Raw genomic sequence first — 24,068 nt, forward strand, 5'->3', positions numbered from 1 at the left:
GGGATGTTTCCAACATCCTGTGGAATCCATGCTGTGAAGAACTGAAGCTGTTTTGAGAGCAAAGGGAGGCCCTACGCAGTATTAGTATAGTGTTCCTAATAGTGTACTCGTTGAGTGGATATATATCCATTACAAGTGTAAAAATCATTCATTTTGCTCCAAATATTAATATTTCAATGTCTCCTGCATAGTAATGCATGTGAACTATACAAAATATATTGTAGAAAACAATATACTTCAATACACAGGTCACCTCATACTCTTACACTACATACACCTTCCACCAGGGAACTCTGATTGCTATTAAACTAAATGTAGTGACTTTTGCTCGCCTCTATATGTTTAGAGCTTTGATTACATCACTGCACAAGCGGGTGGGGAAAAATAATTTTAACCAATAATATCGCTTTTCACCTCCTACCTCTCTCACCTACGATTGAGAGAAAGACACCCAGCTAGCTCAGTAACCCTTCCTGGTGCTGTGTTACAGTGGGAAATCAGTCAAAGACAAACGAATTCAAAATGATAGTTTTAGAAGTTCTAAATTTAAAAATGATTAAAAGAAAATCAAAAATATAAAAATAACGATGTGCACTTTTAAGAAACTATTCAAAGTGTTTGATCTAAATTTTTTGTCATGGTATAAATTCATTTTAAACATGTCAGGTCATTTTTAAAAATATCATGTAGTGCAACCCCACATTAATATAAAATTTTATACTTTAAAGTTATTTACTTTGTAGAAACTAGTCTTTGTACTTGGACATCTGAATACATTTGTCCTTGAACTCAAGCTTATATATATAAGCCAGCTCACTTAAAACTATTTAACATTACTGGACTGTTTAAGTTTACTTGCAGAAGAACTGTGGATCACTGAAAATTAGAAAGTTATTATAACCGAAAACTACAGTTATTTGAGCCTGAACCTGTTAAGTAGCTTTTTTGCGGCAAGTTTGCATGATTTTTTAAGTAAAATCAACCAATTTAAGTTTACAGTGTAAGTGTGCTCCTGTGTGTTCCCTCAATTCACTTAGAAAATCAACAAAATGTTCATCAACAAAAAGAAAATCAAATGTTTGTATATTACTGTAGAGTATGATGTGTGTTTATTAAATAATTTTATATAAAAATGTGTATGGATGAAAAACATATGGATAAAAAATGCATATGTTCCACATACATCAAGGAAAATGCTTTATGATTTCCAAATTATGTTGAGTTCAAAAGTTGTGTGACCATTCACAAACACACAAAAAACATAATAAATTGATTTTTAAAGGAATATGTTCGGAAGTCCAGAGAGGCCATGAGGTAGTTAAAATTTTCTGGAGTGTTATTTTGATATCACAACTTAATTGTCTTGTGATGACAAAATTACATAAGTTATTTTCTCAATGTCACAGCTTATTTTTCTTGGGATCTCAAAATAGCAAAAGTTGTTTTCTCCAGATCACAACATATTTTTCTTGTGATCTCAATATAACAAAAGTTGTTTTTTCCAGATCACAACTTATCTTGAGATCACGAGACAAATATATTGTAATATCGAGAAAACAACTTTTGTTATCTTGAGATCACAAGATAATTAAATCTCAAAATAACAGTTATCAGAACAGTCATGGCCGCTCTAGACATCCGTAAATATTACACAAAATTGCTATGTGGGTGTTGGATGGTTAGTTCAGTTGTTCCTAACGTGTTAAGAGGACATGAGCACTGTGCAAACTACCCTCCAGATAACCCTGAATGCACTGCACATCACAGCATTGTCATTATTTAGCACAAACACGTCAAAAAAGTGATCCTGTTAATGCACTCGTTTATGATTGAGTGGATTTTTTCCTCCTGACTGAGAGTGACTTCAAACTTTGACCCGTTTTATCAGGAAAAGCTTCTCCCTGCAGGCTTTTCTGGGAAAGGGTGAGACTGCTGGGCTGAAGTGTTGATTCTGGGTTCTGACCCCCTGCTGGCTGTGCTAATGTGGGGCTTTGGGTAATGCTTGATGAATAGAGGATGGTGCTCTTCAGCAGGTCAAGACTGGACAAACTTCAATTAGAGGAAATGGTGGGCTGTGTTTGTGTGGGTTTAGTGGAGGTGTGTAATCACAGTGAGTGTGCAACGCTACTGTAATTCTCTAAATCAATGTGCTAAATTACCAGAGAACAATCAGCAGCAGCTTCAGAGGAATGTGCATCCAGGTGGAGAGAATAGAGAATGTACTGGGCTGTTTTTGTTACTGTACCTTTAAGACTGATATAAGTAAATGATCTCTGGTAACACTTTTTTTGAATGTCACCTTTGTAAGCATCTATAAACACATTTATAACATGTTATAATGTATTCATAAGGAATTATAAACATGATTATAAAGATTTATAAAAAAGAATTACACTGAATTACACTTTATAGCCATGTTTATTATACATTATGAATTGTTAATATAATGCATTATAAACAGTGTTAATAACATGTTATAATGTCAGTGCCAAAGAAGTCAGTCCCAGCTTGGAGAGCGTAAAGTAAAGACAAATACCAAGCTAACGGTGGTGTACACTGACTTTCCCACACTGGGTAAAACACTGATGCAGCTCTAGTTTAAACTCTGACATTTGAAGCCTGTAATGTGCTTTACTGTGTATGTTTTAGTGTTTCAGTAAATCCTTCAGTAAATACTTCAACTTGAAGCCTCACTCTGAACACTGGAGGAGGCTTTAGTACAGTACGCTTCACTTTACTTAGAGCAGACAAATACGACTTATGAGCTCTTATAATTTGTTATGATCAGTACTTATAATGTATTATGTTAACAATTCATAATGCATAATAAACATGGTTATAATGTATAATGCATTTTTATAAATATTTATAGCTATGTTTATAATGTCTTATGCATGCATTATAACATGTTATGAATGTGTTTATAGATGTTTACAAAGGTGACATTCATAGAAAGTGTTACCTGATCTCTGTTCTGCTAGGCCTATTGTATTCTCATTCTTAAAGCAGTCGAGGCTAAAACACTCCTTATAACTTCAGCTTGAGTGGGCAGGGCAAAACTGCTGATATCTCCAAAATGTTAACTTTACAGGAGAAGAAAACATTCTTAGTTTTGAATGGAAGTCAATGTATATATATATATAGATAGATAGATAGGTATATATATATACATATATATATATATATGCTTAATCGTCAGCTTGATGAGACAGTATTGACTGGAACTTTCGAACCATGTGAATGTTGATGAGACAGTATTCATACATATTCGTCCATCACATTGACCACTCATGAAGAGTCTCAGTTCTTTTGAGGCAAATTGTCTCACTATAAAACTAATATTGATTTATCAGCCAAGATGCACATAATGTACTTTACAGTATGATGCAATGCAATGGTAGGAGAGTCACTTAACTGTAAGAACTATTTCACTTCTTTTATTCCAGTAACAAGAAACTACGGACTCCACCCAACTACTTCATCATGAACCTTGCTGTGAGTGACTTCCTCATGGCCACCACCCAGTCACCCATCTTTTTCGTCAACTGCATGTACAAGGAGTGGGTGTTCGGTGAAATAGGTAATTCCATTTTACTCCTCCAGCTACATTATTCAATTCTGTTTGGGTGTTTTAAAGCAGCGGTTGGGCCAAAAATGAACTATTCCCCTTAGCCTAAACGCAGTTGATCAGTAAAGACGTGTGGCTACAAGGCTAATGTAGCTAAGAAGTAATAATAAGTTTGATATCATTCCATGCAGGCATAAGACTCGCACAGGAGTTAGAAGTGATTTGGATAACAATATAGTTCCTTATTCTTTCTGCAGGCCCACTAGTGGCCACTTTGCCAGCGGAATTGAAATCCACTTAGATATTTGCTATTAATATAATCAAATAAAATACTTTCTCCCTGCAAATCTGTTATCAGATTAACCAGGACACTGTTGGTTCTCTGTGTGTGAAACGCTGTTGCTTTATGTTGAGCTGCTAGTGAGCAATGAGTGGTGAAAGGGAAGGAATGAGAATCCTCTGCTGTGATTACAGTTCATACCTCTACACGGGCAGATAGATAAAGCATACAGCACAACTGCAGCTTTTGTCATATTAAAAAACTACCACAAAAATAGCATTTTTTCGTCCAGTGGCGAAGGGCTTTACACCACTCCAGCTGATGCATAGTGATCTTATGCTTGTGTGCAGCTGCTCGGCCATGGAAATCCATTTCATGAAGCTCCCAGCACACAGTTCTTGTGCTGTTGTTGCTTCCAGAGGCAGCTTGGAACTCTTTAGTAAGTGATGCAACAATTTAATGTGCTACACACTTCAGCACTAAGCAGCCCCACTCTGTGAGTTTGTGTGGTCTCCCACTTCGTGATGGAGTCATTGTTGCTCCTAGACACTTCCATTTAATTTCAATAATAGCCCTTACAGTTGTCTGGGGCAGATCTAGCAGGACAGAATTTCATGAACTGACTTGTGTCAGAGGTGGCATCCAATGACAGGGCCCTTTAAGCCGGGGTTACACTACATGACTTTTATCTTGATTTTAGCCCCAATTCTTAGTCTTGGTGAGTCTGTGCTGGTCGGCTCAAGTCTGTCAGTCGGAGTCGACAGTTGGAGAGAGAATCGAGTAGTGTGTGAAGGATGTGGTTTTTTGGCCTTCTGGTCACGTTTCAGACCAGTCGGAGTAGATTTTATTAACCAGACTCTGAGCATTATCTAGTAGTGTATACTGGTCACTGACTCAATCTGAATGGATTCCTGCAACAGCCAATGAAAACTGAGAGCACAAAAGAAGAAAATACAGCAAGTAAACAAAGAAAAATGGCTAAAGTCTCTCACATGTGGAGCAAAGCTTTTTAATGAGCTGAGTTTAAGGCACGAGCACAATTGAGCCTCACTTAAACATGTTCACCTGCTGCTACTTTACTGTGTCAGCGCAAATGGCAGAAATAACAGCAGCAGCAAGCAGGTCTCCTAGTAACGGGAGAATGCAAGAGTTCGCGAGAGTTCATGAGAGTTCGTGCAAGTTCAGTGAGTTCCATTTGGTTCAGCAACAGCTTAAAAGTTGAGTAGTGTGTAATCCCTTATCGTTTAGTGTGTGATCCCTAATATTTCAGTCACCCAAAGAAATCTGCAAAAACCACTCGTATAGTGTGAGATTCCCAGTCTTGTTATAATCTATCAGTCGTGGACGAAGTACGCAAATCATGTACTTGAGTTAAAGTAGAGATACCCAACGTAAAATATTACTCCAGTAAAAGTAGAAGTCCTTCCTTTAGACCTCCACTTGAATAAAAGAACAGACGTATTTGCCATCCCATGTACTTAACGGGATAAGATATTTGGCTTTGAAAGTAAAAGTACTAAAAAGTCAATTATGACTCTGATGTCCTGTTATCATTTTTGTAACAAGACTCGCTTCATTAACTCATTTCAGGTGAAAATACTCCAGTGTCTCTCTTGGTAAACCAATCTTTTAATAGAATGTCATTAATTAGTGACGCTGATGTCTATTAAAATTATCATAAGCACAAAACACTGAAGGCAAACAATTTCCATCAGATAGAACTGAGTGGCTCTGAAATAACTTTTTGCAAACAAGCAAATTTCGGTTCAAGATACTTTACAGTTACAAGTTTAAGTTTAATAAAAACTTTAAACACAGGTTCACAAATGAGTTTTCTTTACTATACTGCATCTGTAGGTCTCTGTTCATAACATAAACTAGCAAAAACAAATTTACCATAAAATAAAATAATGTTTGTATGAATGTGTACATATTTCTATATTGTTGTCTATTTACACAAAGTTAGGTTAGTTCATCATTTATGCAGGAATAGGCGCTGTTGCACATTGCTGCACTGGGTCAGTATGTCCAACAGGTCAAAACAAGCTCAAAACTAAGTGACCCCTGTGCCCTGATTGGTGTTCTTGCCTCGTGCTTCTTTTGTTTTGACATGTTACGTTTTTATACACACATAAACCAAAAGGAACGACAGATTTCACATAATGTAGTGGAGTAAAAAGTGAGATATTTGGCTTTGAAATGTAGTTGAGTGAAAGTTAAAAGTCGCTCAAAATGGAAATACTTCAGTAAAGTACAGATACACGGAAAAACTACTGAAGTACAGTGATGAATTACATTTACTTTGTTACTGTCCACCACTGTAATCTATTATGACTTTAAAAGTCATTAAGTGTACCCAGGGCTTACGTATGACCCATTCTATTACCAATGTTTGTCTATGCAGATTGCATGGCTATGTGCTTGTTTTTACACACTTGTTAGCAATGAGTGTGACTGAAACACCTAAACTCAATAGGAGGGGTGTCCACATACATTTGGCCATATCGCGTATCTACAGTATATGCTACATTAGTTCTGCAGCTAAGTTAGTCTCACAGCTCCAGCGCCAAACTAAAGAAGAAAACTTCAAACATGTCCTGGCCGATAGACTTGTTTTATTGTTATGGAGGAAAGTCTGTAAATTCTATTTTTGGCCTAAGCTTTGCTTTAACTGTATGCATTTATAAAACAGCTGCTCAGCTAAAGAATCCTTACACTGCATCCCTGCTTTACTACACTGCTGTCTAGGGTGTAAGATGTATGCCTTTTGTGGGGCTCTGTTTGGGATCACTTCCATGATCAACTTGTTGGCCATATCCATCGACCGCTACATAGTGATCACCAAGCCTCTGCAGGCCATCCGGTGGACGTCAAAACGCCGGACACTCCTCAGCATCCTGCTGGTGTGGCTGTACTCTCTAGCCTGGAGTCTGGCACCTTTACTGGGATGGAGTGAGTGACTGCAGCCACCCTGTGTTTCCTCTTCACACCCCCCCCTCCCCTTTGTCACACAACTATCTGTCTGATTCTGCAGTCGGGTCATTTTAACACCTCACAAGTCAATACGAATCAGGTTATTGACGTTGATAACTTGTTGTCCTCTGTCTTCTCATGGACAGGCTCCTATATCCCAGAGGGCCTCATGACGTCTTGCACATGGGACTATGTCACCTCTACTCCGGCTAACAAGAGCTACACCCTTATGCTGTGCTGCTTTGTGTTCTTCATCCCCTTGGGGATCATATCCTACTGCTACTTCTTCATGTTTCTGGCTATACGTAGCACAAGCAGGTAAAGGTATTGTGGAGATGCTTGATTTCATGCATTGTAGTGCATATATGTAGAAATATGAGGTCTGCTTCCTCTAAGTTGACCAGTCGACCAATCGGTCGTAGCATTCTAGCTTTACTGTGTGGTTAATTAATTACTACTAATAAGAAAAAGTGCTTTTTATGCCAGTGGCAGCTCAAAGTGCTTTACAGACAGGTGATAAAGCTTAAGTGTAATAGAGGAAACTATGAACTATGAGATGTAGAATTTAATCAAATGCTAAGTTAAAGAGTTTTTTAGATGCTTCTTGAAAGTGAGCACTGAGCTTGACTCTCTAACAAAAGGTGGAATTAAAGTCCGCAGTTTAGAAGCAGAATAACTGGAAGAGTCTCTCAACGGTTTCTATACTTTATGTCAGGTGTTTTGCAGAAGGTCAGTGCCTGCAGATCTAAGATCAGGTGCTGGAACGTGATGTAAGTGGTGCTTTAAGGCCTTTTAGAGACTTTAAAAAACTACTAACAGAACTTCAAAATCTACCCTGAATGATCTACATTGCTTGCCAGGCTCTTTAATATTTATTGTACTTTAACTCATTTGCTTCTTCGTTTTTCCCCTCGTTCTTTCATGTCTTTCTTTTGGTTTCTTTCTTCCATCCATCCTTCTTTTTTTCATTTTTTATTTCTTTCTCTCCTTCTTTTTTACGATCTTTCTTTTTTCTTTTCTGTCTTTTTCTTCCATCCTTATTTCCTTGCTTAGTTTCATTTTTGTCCTTCCATCCATTCTTTTTCTTCTCTCCCCTCTGTCCTTCCTTTCTTTTCTTTTTCTTTCATTCTTCTTTCCTTACTTAGTTTAGTTTTCTTCCTCCCTTCCTTCCTCCCCTGCTCTCCCTTCCTTCCTTTCTTCCTTTCTCTTCCTTCCTTCCTTCCTTTCCTTTCCTTCCTTCCTTTCTTTCTTTCTCTTCCTTCCTTCTGTTTCTTTCCTACTTTCGTTTCCTCTTTCTTTCTTCACTATTTGAATTCTGTGTCTCGTTGCTCAAAAAATGTGTTTATTTTTTGTTTCCTTGCAAAATCTGCTTTTCGTTCAGGGAATGCAAATCAAGTTGAATGTGTTTATTTGTGAATTATTTTTAAATTTGTAGATATTAAAGCAAATGGTTTCATCTAGTGAGCTAAGTTTAAACATTAGTGTGCTCTAATGATTGACATGTAACACAGTGGAGGATCAACACAGTAACAGTTGCCAGTAAATCCTTCATGTGGGTCCATTTTACAATGTGTAAATATGATTTGTGGAATAAAAACTGTGCAAACACAGTTTACTTACAAGAGTACAACTTTGCATATGATGTATGTTTTAATTCAGTCAGAACCACTTTGTCAAAGATTTTTTATTTTTTTTTCACTTGCAATAAATTTTATTTAGCAGTATAGCTCTGTTCTGGGACCTCATTGCCCTTCCATGTGCTCACATGGAAAGCCCAAGGCAGGGAGAGCAGCAGAAAGCCAGCAGGAGATTGCAAAGTGGCTTGCAGAGGAGTAGTGAGAATGGGCAGACTAAAGCAGCTTAAGTAAGCTCCCTGATGAATTAGCCAATTTTATGCATAATAGGTGATCAACTGAGCACTCAGCTGATTGAGATCAGCTGATAACAGGTGATGATACGAGATTGGGGCCTGAGCTTGACTTCGTGGCCTGCCTAAACACTATGCTCAATGTGTGTGCACCTCATGATTCGATTTGATTACGATTAAAAGGCTGCGATGTGATTATAAAACGATTATCGATGCATCCTAATGCATCTTTCTTTCTATATTTACAGGCAATGGAAAGAGTAACAGGTGTTTTCAAATTATGTCAAAAACTGAAAAACGCCAAATATGGAGATACATGGTTTTGTCCCGACAGCAGCGATATGTTGTATATTTATATAAAAGGATAGTGCAAAAGTATATTTGTTAACATGATAATTTGTGTGTTTAATACTGTGCTACATGAGGGCCTGGCAACCCAAGATTTTTACTAGTTTCAAATTCTATAGTCCAGGATTATTATTAGCCTTTTTGCAGTGGAGTGGAGGGTTAGTAAGGCCTTGTGGTCAATTAATAAGATGTTTTGTAGAGAACAGTCATGATAAATACATTTACAAACCGTATCTATGGGGTGTATGGGCCATCACAGTAGCAGCACAAGAGCACCAGCTAACTTCCTTCCTTTGTGTCTTCAGAGACGTGGAGAGGCTGGGGACCCATGTGCGGAAAACCACACTGATCCAGGAGCAGTCTATAAAGACAGAGTGGAAGCTGGCGAAGGTGGCCTTTGTGGTCATCATTGTATATGTGCTTTCCTGGTCACCCTACGCCTTTGTTACGCTCATCGCCTGGGCAGGGTAAACACTACTTTCCTCTTTTTGTTGTTTCTTCTTTTCACTGGACAGTTTTACCTCTTGTGCTTTAAAGACTTGAACTAGTTGGTCCAATTTAAAAAAGGCAGTGGCTCTATTTAGAACCATGTCATGCTTAAATGGTTCCTTGCATGGTTCTATGGTTCTATATAGAATCTTTTCGAAAATGGTTCTTTATAGCTCCAAGAAAGGTGCTTCTATTGTGACAATGTCAAGCTTGTAACAACAGCAGAACCCATTTTGATGCTATATAGAACCATGTACAACATATTCTCTATCAATCTGAGGAACCATTTCACCATGAAAAGAGCCATTTAAGCATGAAATGAAATAGATCCATTGCCCTTATTAAAGAACCCTCGAAGAACCATCTTTGTATGTGAAGAACCAACCAAGTGTGTGAGACGAAGGTTTAAAGGTGTCACATATACATACATATATATATATATATACACCGACCAGGCATAACATTATGACCACCTCCTTGTTTCTACACTCATTGTCCATTTTATCAGCTCCACTTACTATATAGGTGCACTTTGTAGTTCTACAGTTACAGACTGTAGTCCATCTGTTTCTCTGTATACTTTGTTAGCCCCCTTTTACCCTGTTCTTCAGTGGTCAGGGCCCCCATGGACCCTCACAGAGCAGGTACTATTTGGGTGGTGGATCATTCTCGGCACTGCAGTAACACTGATGTGGTGGTGGTGTGTTAGTGTGTGTTGCGCCGGTCTAAGTGGATCAGAAACAGCAGTGCTGCTGGAGTTTTTAAACACCTCAGTGTCACTGCTGGACTGAGAATAGTCCACCAACCAAAAATATCCAGCCAGCAACGTCCTGTGGGCAGCGTCCTGTGACCACTGATGAAGGACCAGAGGATGACCAACACAAACTGTGCAGCAGCAGATGAGCTATGTCTCTGACTTTACATCTACGAGGTGGACTGACAAGGTAGGAGTGTCAAATAGAGTGGACAGTGAGTGGACACAGTGTTTAAAAACGGCAGCAGCACTGCTGTATCTGATCCACTCGTACCAGCACAACACACACCACCACATCAGTGTTACTGCAGTGCCGAGAATGATCCACCACCCAAATAGTACCTGCTCTGTGAAGGTCCGTGGGGGTCCTGACCACTGAAGAACAGGATAAAAGGGGGCTAACAAAGTATGCAGAGAAACAGATGGACTACAGTCTGTAACTGTAGAACTACAAAGTGCTCCTATGTAGTAAGTGGAGCTGATAAAATGGACAATGAGCATAGAAACAAGGAGGTGCTCATAATGTTATGCCTGATCGGTGTGCATATATATATATATATATATATATATATATTATAATATATATATATATGAATGTAGAGTCTCCACCTTAGCATGTTTGGTTCCATCTTTTCCCCTCTTGCTAAGAGCCCACAGCAATTAAAGATTCAGCTGTCCATAAGCACAAGTACTGAAGTAAGAAATGATGTGATGATGGGATGAGAGCTGACATATCACAATAACCAGAGGCAAGTTTGCAGGGCCTCTGTGAAAATGTCACTTACAAAACACCATGCCTTAACAGAAGCTGACCAAGACCAACATTTTATTTCATTTTACCACTGACCTTCAAAGTTAACAGTGAATCCAGGTCTCTTTAATTAAAATATAAAAATATATTTTAAATAAACATGAATTGTTCTTGAAACCAAATTCTTAGTATTCAGCCGGAGCATTTGGCCTTCAGAAGAAAAATGACCTTCTATTTGTTCCCCTGGCCTAAAAAACCACGGATCTAAATCTACAGGGAATAAGAAAACACCCTTTTACAGAAGTGTGGTGGAGGATAGTGGAAAGAGACGGGTGAGACTCTGTGGAGTTCTGGAGGGCAGCTCGTGGCTCGAGCCTCTTGCAGAGCAGATGAGAACTGATGGGGTGCATTCTAATGGAGGAGGAAGATAATCAAGCATGTGATTCAAATCCACAACACCTTTGGGTCACTGCCCTGCCGGATAAACAAGCTCTGCAAGAAGCTACACCACATTAGCCAACACAGCCATTCTTTCCTAAATGCCGGGTTCCTATGGTGTCAGAATCAGTTGTCCAGTGTGGAAAGCTAGTGTTGACATCAATGTCAATGAGCGCTGTAATTGTAGAACTACAAAGTGCACCTATCTATCTTTTTTCAACCTAAAAAAGTACTGTTGGAGCTGGGTCAGTTTTCCCAGAGGAGGTTCTGCAATGTAATTTGAAAGCGAGTTTATAATTTATACAGGATAGTTTGCATAATTAACCAAAATTAACATGGAAAGCCCTGATTGAAATGTCACAACCAGATGCACGTCAGTGTTACATCACAGGAGCCACACTCAATAACAATAACAACACTGCACACAGCCTTATCTATCAGCTCTGGTCTGACAATTACAGAAGGCCATTCGCTCCAAAATTATTACGGTAAAAACTACACACACTACAGATTCATAATGGATTAAAATCACACAGTGGTTGTTGCTGTCAGACTGTAAAAACTACATATTGCAGATTCATACTGGATTAAAAATTACTCCACAGTTATTACTATCAGACTGTAAAAACTACACACACTGCTCATTCATACTGGATTAAAATCATTCCATAATTATTACTGTCAGACTATAAAAACTACACACACTGCAGATTCATACTGGATTAAAATCGCTCCACAATTATTACTGTCAGACTGTAAAACTACACACACTGCAGATTCATACTGGATTAAAATCGCTCCACAATTATTACAGTCAGACTGTAAAACTACACACACTGCAGATTCATACTGGATTAAAATCACTCCACAATTATTACAGTCAGACTGTAAAACTACACACACTGCAGATTCATACTGGATTAAAATCACTCCACAATTATTACTGTCAGACTGTAAAACTACACACACTGCAGATTCATACTGGATTAAAATCACTCCACAATTATTACTGTCAGACTGTAAAACTACACACACTGCAGATTCATACTGGATTAAAATCACTCCACAATTATTACTGTCAGACTGTAAAAACTACACACACTGCAGATTCATACTGGATTAAAATCACTCCACAATTATTACTGTCGGACTGTAAAACTACACACACTGCAGATTCATACTGATTGCAGATCTCATTATCATTTAAATATCTTCAAATACAGTAACACTCCAGGTGTTCTTTAGCCCAGGTGAATTGGGCTAAAGAAAAGGACATTTCCAGTGTTTGAATTCAAAAGTGATTTTGGCCTATTCTACGTTTCAGGTATAGCAGTATCCTAACACCATATTCGAAGGCGGTGCCTGCAGTCATAGCCAAAGCATCAGCCATTTATAACCCTATCATCTACGCCATCATCCACTCCAAATACAGGTGAGCGTTTCCATCCACTTCCACACATTTTCTCTTCATTCCGACTGAGCGATTGTTGAGTCAGTCTTTTATTCTTTACGTTTTCCCCCTCTGGCCTCTCCTTTGGGGACTGTGACACATAGGAACACTCTGGCTGAGAAGATTCCATGTCTCTACTTCCTGGCTAAGCCTCCAAGAAAGGAATGTGTCTCCGTTTCCAACAGCGAGTCGTCCTTCAGGGAATCTATGCTCAGTAGGCAGTCATCAGGGTCAAAGGCCAAGTTCCAGCGAGTGTCCTCTATGTCCACTGGTGACACAGTGAGTTCTCCTATGAGTCGGTATTGTGGATTTTTTCCCATTAGCAATTCTGCCTGGAGCCAGCGCTCAGAAATGTCACTGCACATGAAAATACATCGCTGAATCTTACGTTTGCAAATTTGGTTATGAGGTTAAAGCACAGAATGCCACATACATAGAGATTGGGTGAGTCATACAGGAATCACAGATGCTTTTATACATATCCACCCCCCCACCCCCCCGTTCTGGGGAACCATGTGTAATCAACTTAAAACTGTCACTTTTGTGACAGTGTGTGATTGCAATCCTCAGCAGTTAATGACCGCTTAAAGTATGTGATATATACAGTACTGTGCAAAAGTCAAGGACCACCTCATTTATTTAATTTCCGGTCAAAATGGCCAGGAGCAGAAGGTTAGATATAAGATAAACTAGAAGGGGCACTTAAAATGAAAAGAAGTACAGTTTGAGATAAAAAATTATTAACAGATACAGAGAAATTGGAACTCCTTAACAACAACTGGCACGATCTGGAAGACTGCCAGAAATGTCCCCATCAGATAAACAGTACCTAAAAGTGGAATTCCGCTGATTTTTCAAAATTTCTGAAACAATACATATATAAGATATGAACACAGTCGCTCAGAGTGATTTGAGGTGAATTTCGCAGATCTAGATAAACTTGCAAATTCAGAATTATACACAGTAGTGGTGATAGGAACCAGATGTCCAAATTCCTCTAAAAACTACCTCACAGAAAGTTATTACATTAAATGGTTGCAAAAATGCTTCCTGATGCCTGAGACACTGATTTCCAATAGTTTTGAGATAAGGTAGATACAAGGCATTATAAGGCAAAAGCCCCCCGCCCCAACAAAATATATATTTTTTTCAGATTAACCACATTTTATATTTCACATCAAACCACTTTAAATTACTTTGTTTACATCATAAGGGCTGATATATGCAGAAATTGTTATGGATATCTTTGAGAGGTATTTGAAAATCAAGCTTGCTCCAGATCTGGAAAAAATCCATAAGTGTTTATGTCCATTCTTCCTGGTGTTCTCAGAACAATGGACTGGCCACCCCAGAGTCCAGACCTCCAGCATCACTAAATGTGTTTGGGATTACTTGGATCATGAGAAGTAGAAAATGCAACCTCTAAGACTGAACTTTGGAGGTGTGGAAAAACATCTCTGCAGATTTCTTAAAAAAACTGCTTTGCTTTTTTTCCTGATGCTGAAAAAAGAGTAATATATATTTAATGGCCAGATGGCCAATATTACCAGATGCTGGGTCTCTTCCCTGGCGTGTACAGCAGCCATTTACAAAATCATGCTTATTTCAAAAGCCACATCTATACATGATACACTAGACCCACTGTGGTACAGAACTTCTGAGAAGTTATACCAGACAAAAACAGAGCCACAGGGGACAGAAAGGCTTCATTCCCCCTCATGCTGTTCTGATGATGCACAGATTGCACGGGGCTGTGAGCTGTAGGGAAAACAACACTTCATGTTTGTCAGACAACTGTCTTCATCCATTACTAGTGAACCGTCTCAGGGCACAGTGCCAGGGAAAGGCAAGCAGCCAAAACCCAGAAGAACTCACCCTGTGCTTCTGAAGACTGTGTTTTACTTAAACCAGTCATCGGTGCAAATTCAGGGGCAGGGGAAGTGGTGAAGAAACCCCTTCACAACAGTTGGCCATGTCAAGAACACCCTCCAGGAAGTAGGTGAATTTGTGGTTTGGCAAGCCTCAAAAACAGGAAGACCAGATTAGGATTTTGCAAAAAACATTATGTACAGTTCTCAAACAATGTCTAATGGACAGATGAAACAAAGATGAACCTGTACCAGAATGATAGGACAAGTGGAGTATGGAGATAAAAAAGTGCTCATGATCTAAAGAATGCCACCTCATCTGTGAAGCATGGTGGAGGTAGTGTTATGGTGTCGGCATGTATGGATGCCAACGGAACTTGCTCCCTTTTATTGATGTGACGTCTGACAAAAGCAGCAGGATGAATTCTGAAATGTATAGGGCAGTGGTGCACAATACGCGTCCAGCAGAATTCGGTGATTTACCTGCTCAAACACACATGCTTCAGCTAATCTTCTGACTGCCGGGTAGATGTGTTTGAGTAGGAAAACCACCAAACTGTGCTGGACACCAGCCCTCCAGGACCTCCAGGAGTTGTGCACCCGTGGTATAGGGCTACATTGTCTGCTCAGATTCAGCCAAATGCTTCAAAACCCATTGGACGGTGAGCCATGGTGAAGGTGGACAATGACCAGAAACATACTGTGAAAGCAACCTTTTAAGGCAAAAAAGTGGAATGTTCTGCAATGGCCAAGTCAGTCACCGGGCCTTAAGTCAATTAAGCATGAATTTCACTTGCTGAAGGCAAAACTGAAGGAAAAACACTGAAGACAGCTGCAGTAAAGGACGACCGAGCATCACCAGGGAAGAAACCCAGCCTCTGGTCAAGGGTCTATGGGTTCTAGACTTCAGGATTTGCAACCAAGTATTAATAATGACAATTTAATGTATGATTACATTAGTTTGTCCAGGTACTCGAGAAAGCCCGAAAAATAGGGAGGGGGCTCAAAAAAAATTGGACAACCTAACAATCATAAATCCAATGTGCTGTGGTAGACAGCTAAAATAACAATAACTTTGTCAACATCCAAATATTTATGGACTTGACTGTATCTGAGTTGCAAATGAGTTGTCAGATATCAGTAATTATATAGCTGTGAATTACAGTTTAAAACTCTAATTAAACCCAAATCCAAGCAACTAAAAGAAAGAACCCGTCCTGCAATCATTTTACACTTCTTTTCTGTGCTATGAACATTTGTTGACTTATGCCTTGACAGTTATTAAACGTCCACCTTTTTCCTCCTTAATTATCACCATATTTATTATTATTGGGGCATTTTGCAAAAATATTTATGACAACAACATGCAGATCAGATGACGCAATGGAAAATAAAAAATGGTAATAGGCAACGAAATCAAATCTCTATACTGAATATGTATCATATTATTATTCCTGTTGATAATATTACTTACGTGCTTTAATATTGACATATAAAGCATGAGATATCAATATGTTAAGTGTAACATCACACATAAAATATGTGTAAGCCATAGCCTCCTGACTCTGGTCCCCCCCCCACTTGTCAGATCATATTCGCACCCCTGTTTCTGGACAAACCTGTGATTGTAAATCTGTTTACTTATTTGTTATGCAATCAAAACTGTAATTGAAGCTAGATACTTTACTTACATACTACATGCGCTTCTTAAAAGGGAATTCCATCAATTTTTTAAAAATTCTGCATGCTTCATCTCAGTAAACAGATTCATTCAGTGTGATGTGAAATGGAGCACTGTGGAGAAAAATGTATCAAGTCAGATTTTTTACCATGGTGGTGATAGAAACCAGGGGTCATGATGTCTTTAAAGGGCCCAAAGGGCTTACAAAGAAACCCAAGACTTTTACATATATGTGCAATTCAGCTTACAACAGGTTACATTCATGCTCAAGCAATTAGGAGTGTTTTAGCACAAACGGCTTATTGGAAGGAGGCACAATACAGTGCAGCCAGTCAGAAAAGAGGTCATTTACATATATCAGCCTTAAAGGCACAGTAACAGAAACAGCCTGTTTAATTCTAAGAGATAAAGAGAGGCTGAAAAATGCTTGTGTAAAAGTGAATTATGACTGTTTTTGGTACATGAAACCACACAAACATCATAAGTGGACCTCAGGGGGGAAAGATAAAATAGCAAGAAAAAATGTTGGATGTGGGCCTTTAAACAAAAATGCAGACATTTATTTTGCTATCGAAAATGACCAGTGAAACTACATGTTTCTCCTGAGTTTTTATAATTCATGGCTGTCCAAAAAAAAAGATGATAATGGTAAAAAATAAGTAGTAAATCTGAAGAAATACATGTACCTCCCCACCATGAATAGCCAAAACCTTATTTCAAAACTATCATTGTAATCACTTTACCTGATGCAGCTTTTAGGGTCATTAAGCACTTCAGATGTCTCATTCCTCACCAGTGTGAACAACTCTGACTTTGTAAGTTGCTCTAGACACCTTTCACATTAAACCACACTGAATGAATCTTCTGCAGAAATTTTGAAAAATGGTGGAATTCCCCTTTGAAGCAGGTAGCTACTGTCTGTAATATCGGTGTTCTGTATGTGTTTTACAGGTTTGGAGTGATGTAGAGTTGGATCCGATGGACCAGCAGACTCATTCGCTCAGAAACTCCCACTCAACCAACCTGCTGAGAGAAATGGAGCGAAGGCATCAGCTTCAGCAGGGGAAGGCCAAGAACTACCTGGCTCAAGAAAAGGTAAGGTAGGTGTTCCAGTTGTGTGTATATAGATGGAAAACAGGGGCTACACAATAGTGGAGGAAAAAATAACACTGCGATAATTTAGTTTTCTGCGATAAATATTATGGTACCCACTACTATAAGGTGCTTCTAGTGGGGGAACCAAGGCACTAGTTCAAAAACCTGGTTAGGATTTGTGGCATGGGCAGAAACCTTACCGTTGACCATTTGCAATATTCAAGAAAAGTCCTGTCTCCCTCAGTTTATGTTACGTCCACCAAACTGGTGGCATCCGTAGTGCTTGTACTAACTGACTAAAAAGTTCAAAGGAAAGTTTAGAAGCACACAGAAATGTACATTAGAAACATTTTTTAATTTAAAAATGAACTTTTAGTTCCAACCTGCATCTAATATGTTACCCCCTCCTAACCTAACACTAATACGTCTGACCCAGCCAGTGTGCGAAATGCCCCCTGGTATTTGAGGGGTCCCATATTGGCTGGCTAGTGGCAACTCCAGTGTTGGCTGGCTGTTAACTCACTTGCCATAGCGGTGCTGATGCTTCAATAGCAACAAAATGTTTGGTTTAATAATTCATCTTCTGAAAATGCTGTTTTCTAGTTTGCTAATGCTCTTCCACATTTTAACTTTAACTTTAGATCTTACACATCTCCTCTTCTGTCTTTGGTTTGAGAAATGTGTAACAATCCACTCTTTCCACCAAACTCTTGGGAAATTGGGCAAGTTGTCAGATTTACAAATATGCTATGGCATATTGTAAAGTTTTCAGAGGTCTACTGGTCTTGGCCTAATTTGCAACAGCGCCACCCTGAGGCAGACCAGTGCTGCAGCTCTAGTTAGTTAATACTACCAAAGACAGAAGCTCGCCGATTGTGGATGAAGCAGCTAAACGATTACCCTGATTTGAGTATCTCTTCTCCTCTAACGAACAGCCTAACTTTATTTTCAGCATAACGAAGAGCATAAATTTATTTTCAGGGAACACCTAGAATTGTGATTTTGAGACAGCAGCGAAGTTAAGAAAAGCTTAAGAAAACACCATCACCCTCCAGATGACCAGGACAGTGTATGTGAGGCATTATGCACTCCTCAGTAACACCCTTCATTCATTTCTGACTAACTTACTGCCTCCGCCGTTCTCACTGCAGATTTGTTTCAAGGAGTTCCTCTTTTGTCTGATGGAAAACGTAACATTTAGAGATGATTGGGATTGGCTGAGAGGTGTTGCAGTCAGAATTTAAAAATGATCAATGCAAATTAAATTGCTACATATTGCAATACAATATAGCTTCTGATATCTTAATTGATGTAACTTGGGTAAACATCATCTGAATGCCTCATAATTCATTCAAACAACCAGAGAACATCTGTGATTGGTCACAATGCTTATACCACACAATAAGCTATCTAGTGAATTTGCAGAGGCCCATTTACCTTGTTCTCACTGCTGCGATATTAGCATCATGAGGGAAACTGTCATAACAATTTATGAACAATATATTGTGCAGCCCTAGCGGACAGTCAGAAAGCAGTGGGGCCACACTGTGTCCATGTAGTGAATTCATGAGACCCATTCTTTCTCAGCGGAACCAGCTTATTTGATGTAGAGACCCCAGAACAACAAGACTTGCACTAATCCATGTATTTGTTTATCCAACACAGCTAGCCATCCCAGAGAGTGTCTCACCGAGCAACTGTGACCAGGGTAAGGTCAACATGGCCTCCATGCCCCTCCTCACGCTAAAGGAGAGCCCAGGAGGAGATCAGAAGGAAGAAGAGGGACAACAGGAACAGACCACCCCAAACACAGGGCCTGCCTTTTACGAGGACACGGATACAGAGGAGAGCAGCCTGGTGGAGGGCACTAGGCACAATGAGGAGAAACAGGAGGCCAAGACCATAGAGGACAACCTGATGCTGGGCCTGAAGAGCTTGAACTGTTCCACAGAGTTTCTGGAAGCTGTGGAGAAGTTCCTCTCCTGAATATGAACTTGGATCCAAAGGTCCTCACCAAAATCTGAGGTGAACACGTTAATGACAGGGAGTCTGCACACTCAAGAACAGTGACCGCCACATCTTTAGCAGATAAAGCTGTTCACGTTACTCTTACATACAAAGAATCTGCTGCTAATATTCTACTGACTGTCGATGATGCTGTTTTCAACCAAGTTGGCAACAACCCAAAGCCTATACAGACTTGATTTTGAGTAGTAATAGAAACAGCCACTGTGATTAGCATCATTCCACTCCATCTCACTCCACATCACACCTCGTCTCTGCAACGGCTACCTGTTAGCTTTTAAATGTATTGCCATATGTCACAGCCACATGTATGTTGAACATCTCAGCTATATTTCAAATCGACCTCTCCAGTCCACTCATCACCCAAAACCAGGACGAAAGCATTATAGCAAGGCAACTTTTATCTATTATGGTTCTGGCATCTATGGACATTATTAAAGCCCCCGTCTTTTTATGCAGTAGTATCTACAGTCCAGTCTAATGTCCAGTCTAATTCTTTTTTAAATGACTTTTTCTGCCAGCCTCTTCTGTTTGATTTGAGTTGGGTGAGACTAAATGTGGCACAGGTGATGTCAGATCTGCCAAAGTACCAATCACAGTTAGCAATATGGACCAAACTATTAGCAAAACAGCTGTTTTGACTGATCCAGGCCTGGCTGTAGGTCATGGATAAAACACTAGTGCTGTGCGTTGAAATATCAGATGTGATATGTCTGTGATCTTCCCATCATAAGACAAAAGCCTGAGTTCTCAAACATTAGTGACAAAACGTAACGCAGCTACTCGCTAAACTTAACGGTGCTTGTTATGAAGGTTTACTACACTGTTGTTTTTTAGCTTAGCTAGATGATGCCTCCTTCTTGTGTTAGCTACCTGTTGTAGGATCCTAATATAGGCTGTTTACTTCATTTATGAAAGTGTGATAGCTAGTGGCCCACTTTAACTATAGGAATAAAATGTTAGCTTAGCATTGTTAGCTACCCTCCTCCACTATTAAGGCTTGCAGTGTTTCCCTACAGTTTTACTTTATAGGTGTGGCCAAAAATAAGGCAGGTGAGAAATTTCTCCACAGTCTTAACAAACATAACCATGCCAACTCATAATGGGACCTCCGTTTCAGAGACATGGTCCAGCAGTTAGCTAGCAAGCTAGCTATAGGTAGGCCTGGATCATCCCATGGGTTTTATAGGTGCAGCCAACTGCAATAGCAAAATAGGCATTGAATACTTATTCAACAATAATTCAGAATAAAAACAAATTATTTAGGTATTTTTTTAAAACTAGACATCTTTTCTTTTTGTGTAACCGCTGGCCTATAAATTGTTGCTGGGGGAAGGGTGCACACTATGTTGCAGTGCACGCTGGGAACTGTAGTGCATCTCAGGGTGAAACAAGCTAACCAGAAATAGAAAATTAAAATAATTTCACGGGTCGAGTAGGCCTGTGTCACAGGCCTGACTTGGCCCACAGGCCTTGTATTTGACACATGGGCACTAGGGGGCCCCTGTGAGCAATTATGACAAAGTCTTTGACTCATGGTGGAAGCTGTTCTAGCAGCACAGTGAAAATAATTAACTAATTTAAGCTTCGTCTTTGTGTTTCGGTCCAAAATTAGTCCTGACCCTCTCCACATCTTTCCTAAACGTCCACTTCATTTTCTCCTCCAGTCACTGCCATTACACTATCCTCTCCCCTGGTCAAGCTTAAGGTTTTTTAGCAGTAGCTAGCATGTGAATGTACTTTGAATTTGAAGCTCCAGATACAGAAAAAATGTGCCTGATCAGTAAAAGCGAGACATGATACCCCAACAGAGTAGATGAGGCCTGTTTCCAAAGCTAAATACAAATTAAAAATGTCAGACCAAGTTAAAGAAAAAAGTTTCTGCAGGGATTTGCAAACTGTCCATGCATAAAGTAATGAAAGGCAAGACCAAACATTTTCCACACCTGCTGTGACAGTATGCTAAGCTTAGCTTGCTGCATGGTTTTGTTTTTTAAGTTTGGTGCTGGTGTTGCTTTGTCTTATGTACATCTTAACTGTTGAGTTTTAACTGATGCTTTGCAGTTGTTGCACTGGTTGTTGCGTTTGTGTTAACCTGTGTTCCTTGTTAACATGTCTGCAGTTTTGCTATTGCTTTGTTAGTTTTGTAGCACTGTAGGGTGTCGGATAAGGAATATTTAATTCAAGAGGTTTATTTCTAGAACCATATATAACTTGATTATAGTTTGGTAAACCACTGCACAGGCATCATATCATAAAAGAATTTGACCACTAACAAAGGTGGTTTAGTAGGAGCCCTTCAAACATTTGTGTCCAAAGGCCTATAACTTGATGATCCAGGCCTGGCTGTGGGTCATGGATAAAACATTAGTGCTGAGCATTGAAATATCAGACGTGATATATGTCTGTGATCTTCCCATCATAAGACCCTAAGTTCTCAAACATTAGTGACAAAATGTAATTCGATCTCTAAAATGGCCATTAGATTGCTGACTATTAGGAGAATGGCTGACAAGAGTGAAGCGGTCTATTTTTCTGCAGGAGGGCTCAAATGTGCATCTGATTGGCTGTGCCACTCAGCATTGCCACTGGAGCCTTGCGTTGCCTGGGAGACACCACTGTCAATCATTGTGCGTTCTGACATGCCCGCACAGTTATGAGCGGCAGCATCTAGTATTACATTGTATTAATTTATATATATTTTTAGAATCTAACAGTGTAAATGCTTTTTCTACAGCATGCATTTACTATTAAAACCAAAATGTAAACATTCAAAACCATGTTGACAGGGGCTTTAAAGAGAAAACTTTAAAAAGGGAATTACACAATTTTTTTTAACATTTCTGCAAAAATCAGTTGTTAAAATGTAGAACAAAATCATTCGGAGTGGTTTGATGTGAAATGCTCTGTTCAAGAGAAACTTAGAGACTCAGAATTGGTTACAGTGATGGTGACAGGAACCAGACATCTGAATATTTCTGAAAGCTACATAACAGAAAATTTGTACACAAATGTGCTAACAAATTACTGAGTCAATGGCTCGTGAGCCAATGGCTGTACTTGTAGGCGGAGTTCACTGCTCCTCCTACTGACCAAACTTTATAGTGTTAAAATTACAGTGGCTGGAAAGCCATCCGTGGCTGGGAGTCCAAGAGAGCACAATTGGCCTCACTCTCTCTGGGTGGGTAGGATGGCATCCCTTCTTCCCCCATCACTCAGTGTGATGCTAGTCAGCGCAGGTGTCTGTTAGCCGATGTAACAGATCTGGCGGTTGGCGTTGTCTTCCGAGCGTGTTCAGCTGTCCAGTGACGTTGCGTTAGCAGCAGTTCGAAAAAACAGACGCGGTGGCGCTTCACAGGTCTCAGAGGAAGCCTATGCTAGCATTCGCCCACCTAGTGTGGGGGGTATCATGTGATTGAGGGAGTCCTAACTAGTGGGTGGAATTGGATATGACTAAATTGGGGAGAAAATTATTCCGGCTGAAAACAATAAGATGTGAAATAAACAAAACCTTTTAGTTATTTTAGGACGATAGAATGATGTGACTGTGTAGTGTAAATATTTTCCTAAAAGAATCACTGTATTATTGCATTGCATGAGGTGCTTCTGCACTTGCTGTGTTTTGTATTGTTTATTTTATGGGTGTTGTCAATAATATAACACAAAAGTACAGTGTAATATGCCCTTAAATGAAACATAGAATAGGTGCAGCATTTATTTCTATTACATGTTCATATAAAATAAGCACATCCACTTTTGTACTGGATTGCCAGGTGCACAATGTATTAGTTTTATTGGCATGTTTTTTCTTATTATTTGTAGTATGGATGATATTGATGGTAGTTTTTGTTAGTTAATTGCAAATCTTTCTTTCTTTAGGTTATTAAACTATTATATTCAAATTAAGACACACTCCCACCAAACGTAAGTTTGATGATACAGATATGCCAAGGATAAAATTGATGAATAACTGTTGGGGAAATTCGCATGCGCTCATTTTATGTTCAGATTCAACCATAAGCAATGTTGATCAATATTGTTTCTTACTAGTTTTGGCCCAAAATCTACTTTTTAAAACACATTCATGATAGAGAGACACAAGCAGGGTGCTATAATGCAAAACAGCCCCCAAATAAAGCTCCTATTTTCAGATTTACTACTAACATTATCAAAATTACATTAAAAAATCAATACATGAAAGTTTTCTACAATGCACCATTTAACATCAAACCACTCTGAATGACTTTGCTTACAACTCAGGGATTGAGCTATGCAGAAAATGTGAAAAAATGGTGGAATTCCCCTGATATTTCACTGTTTTCTGATTTTCATAGTGCATAAGACTCTATCTCTGCTTTACTGTTATTTTCATTGCCTTATATCTCTGATCGGTTCTTTGTAAAGCACTTTAAACTGCATAATCTGGCCAATTGAAATCTCTTAGCCTTGTAGGGGACTGAAGTGAAATTGTGCCACATTTA

General features: G+C 39.2%; 1 protein-coding gene across 1 annotated transcript in view; it reads left to right on the plus strand.

Moving 5' to 3' along the window:
* Positions 1–19,548, plus strand: part of opn4xa (opsin 4xa) — a 30,430-nt gene extending 10,882 nt beyond the window's left edge. Inside the window, exons 2-9 of the mRNA XM_036595621.1 lie at positions 3,447–3,580; positions 6,597–6,800; positions 6,968–7,139; positions 9,342–9,503; positions 12,793–12,900; positions 13,023–13,197; positions 17,419–17,562; positions 19,228–19,548. Coding sequence (XP_036451514.1) covers positions 3,447–3,580; positions 6,597–6,800; positions 6,968–7,139; positions 9,342–9,503; positions 12,793–12,900; positions 13,023–13,197; positions 17,419–17,562; positions 19,228–19,548 — 1,420 coding nt within the window. The remainder of the gene's footprint in view (positions 1–3,446; positions 3,581–6,596; positions 6,801–6,967; positions 7,140–9,341; positions 9,504–12,792; positions 12,901–13,022; positions 13,198–17,418; positions 17,563–19,227) is intronic.
* Positions 19,549–24,068: the final 4,520 nt, after the last annotated feature.

This window comes from Colossoma macropomum, unplaced genomic scaffold (genome assembly GCF_904425465.1).
Source record: "Colossoma macropomum unplaced genomic scaffold, Colossoma_macropomum, whole genome shotgun sequence".
In the NCBI taxonomy this organism is placed as follows: domain Eukaryota; kingdom Metazoa; phylum Chordata; class Actinopteri; order Characiformes; family Serrasalmidae; genus Colossoma; species Colossoma macropomum.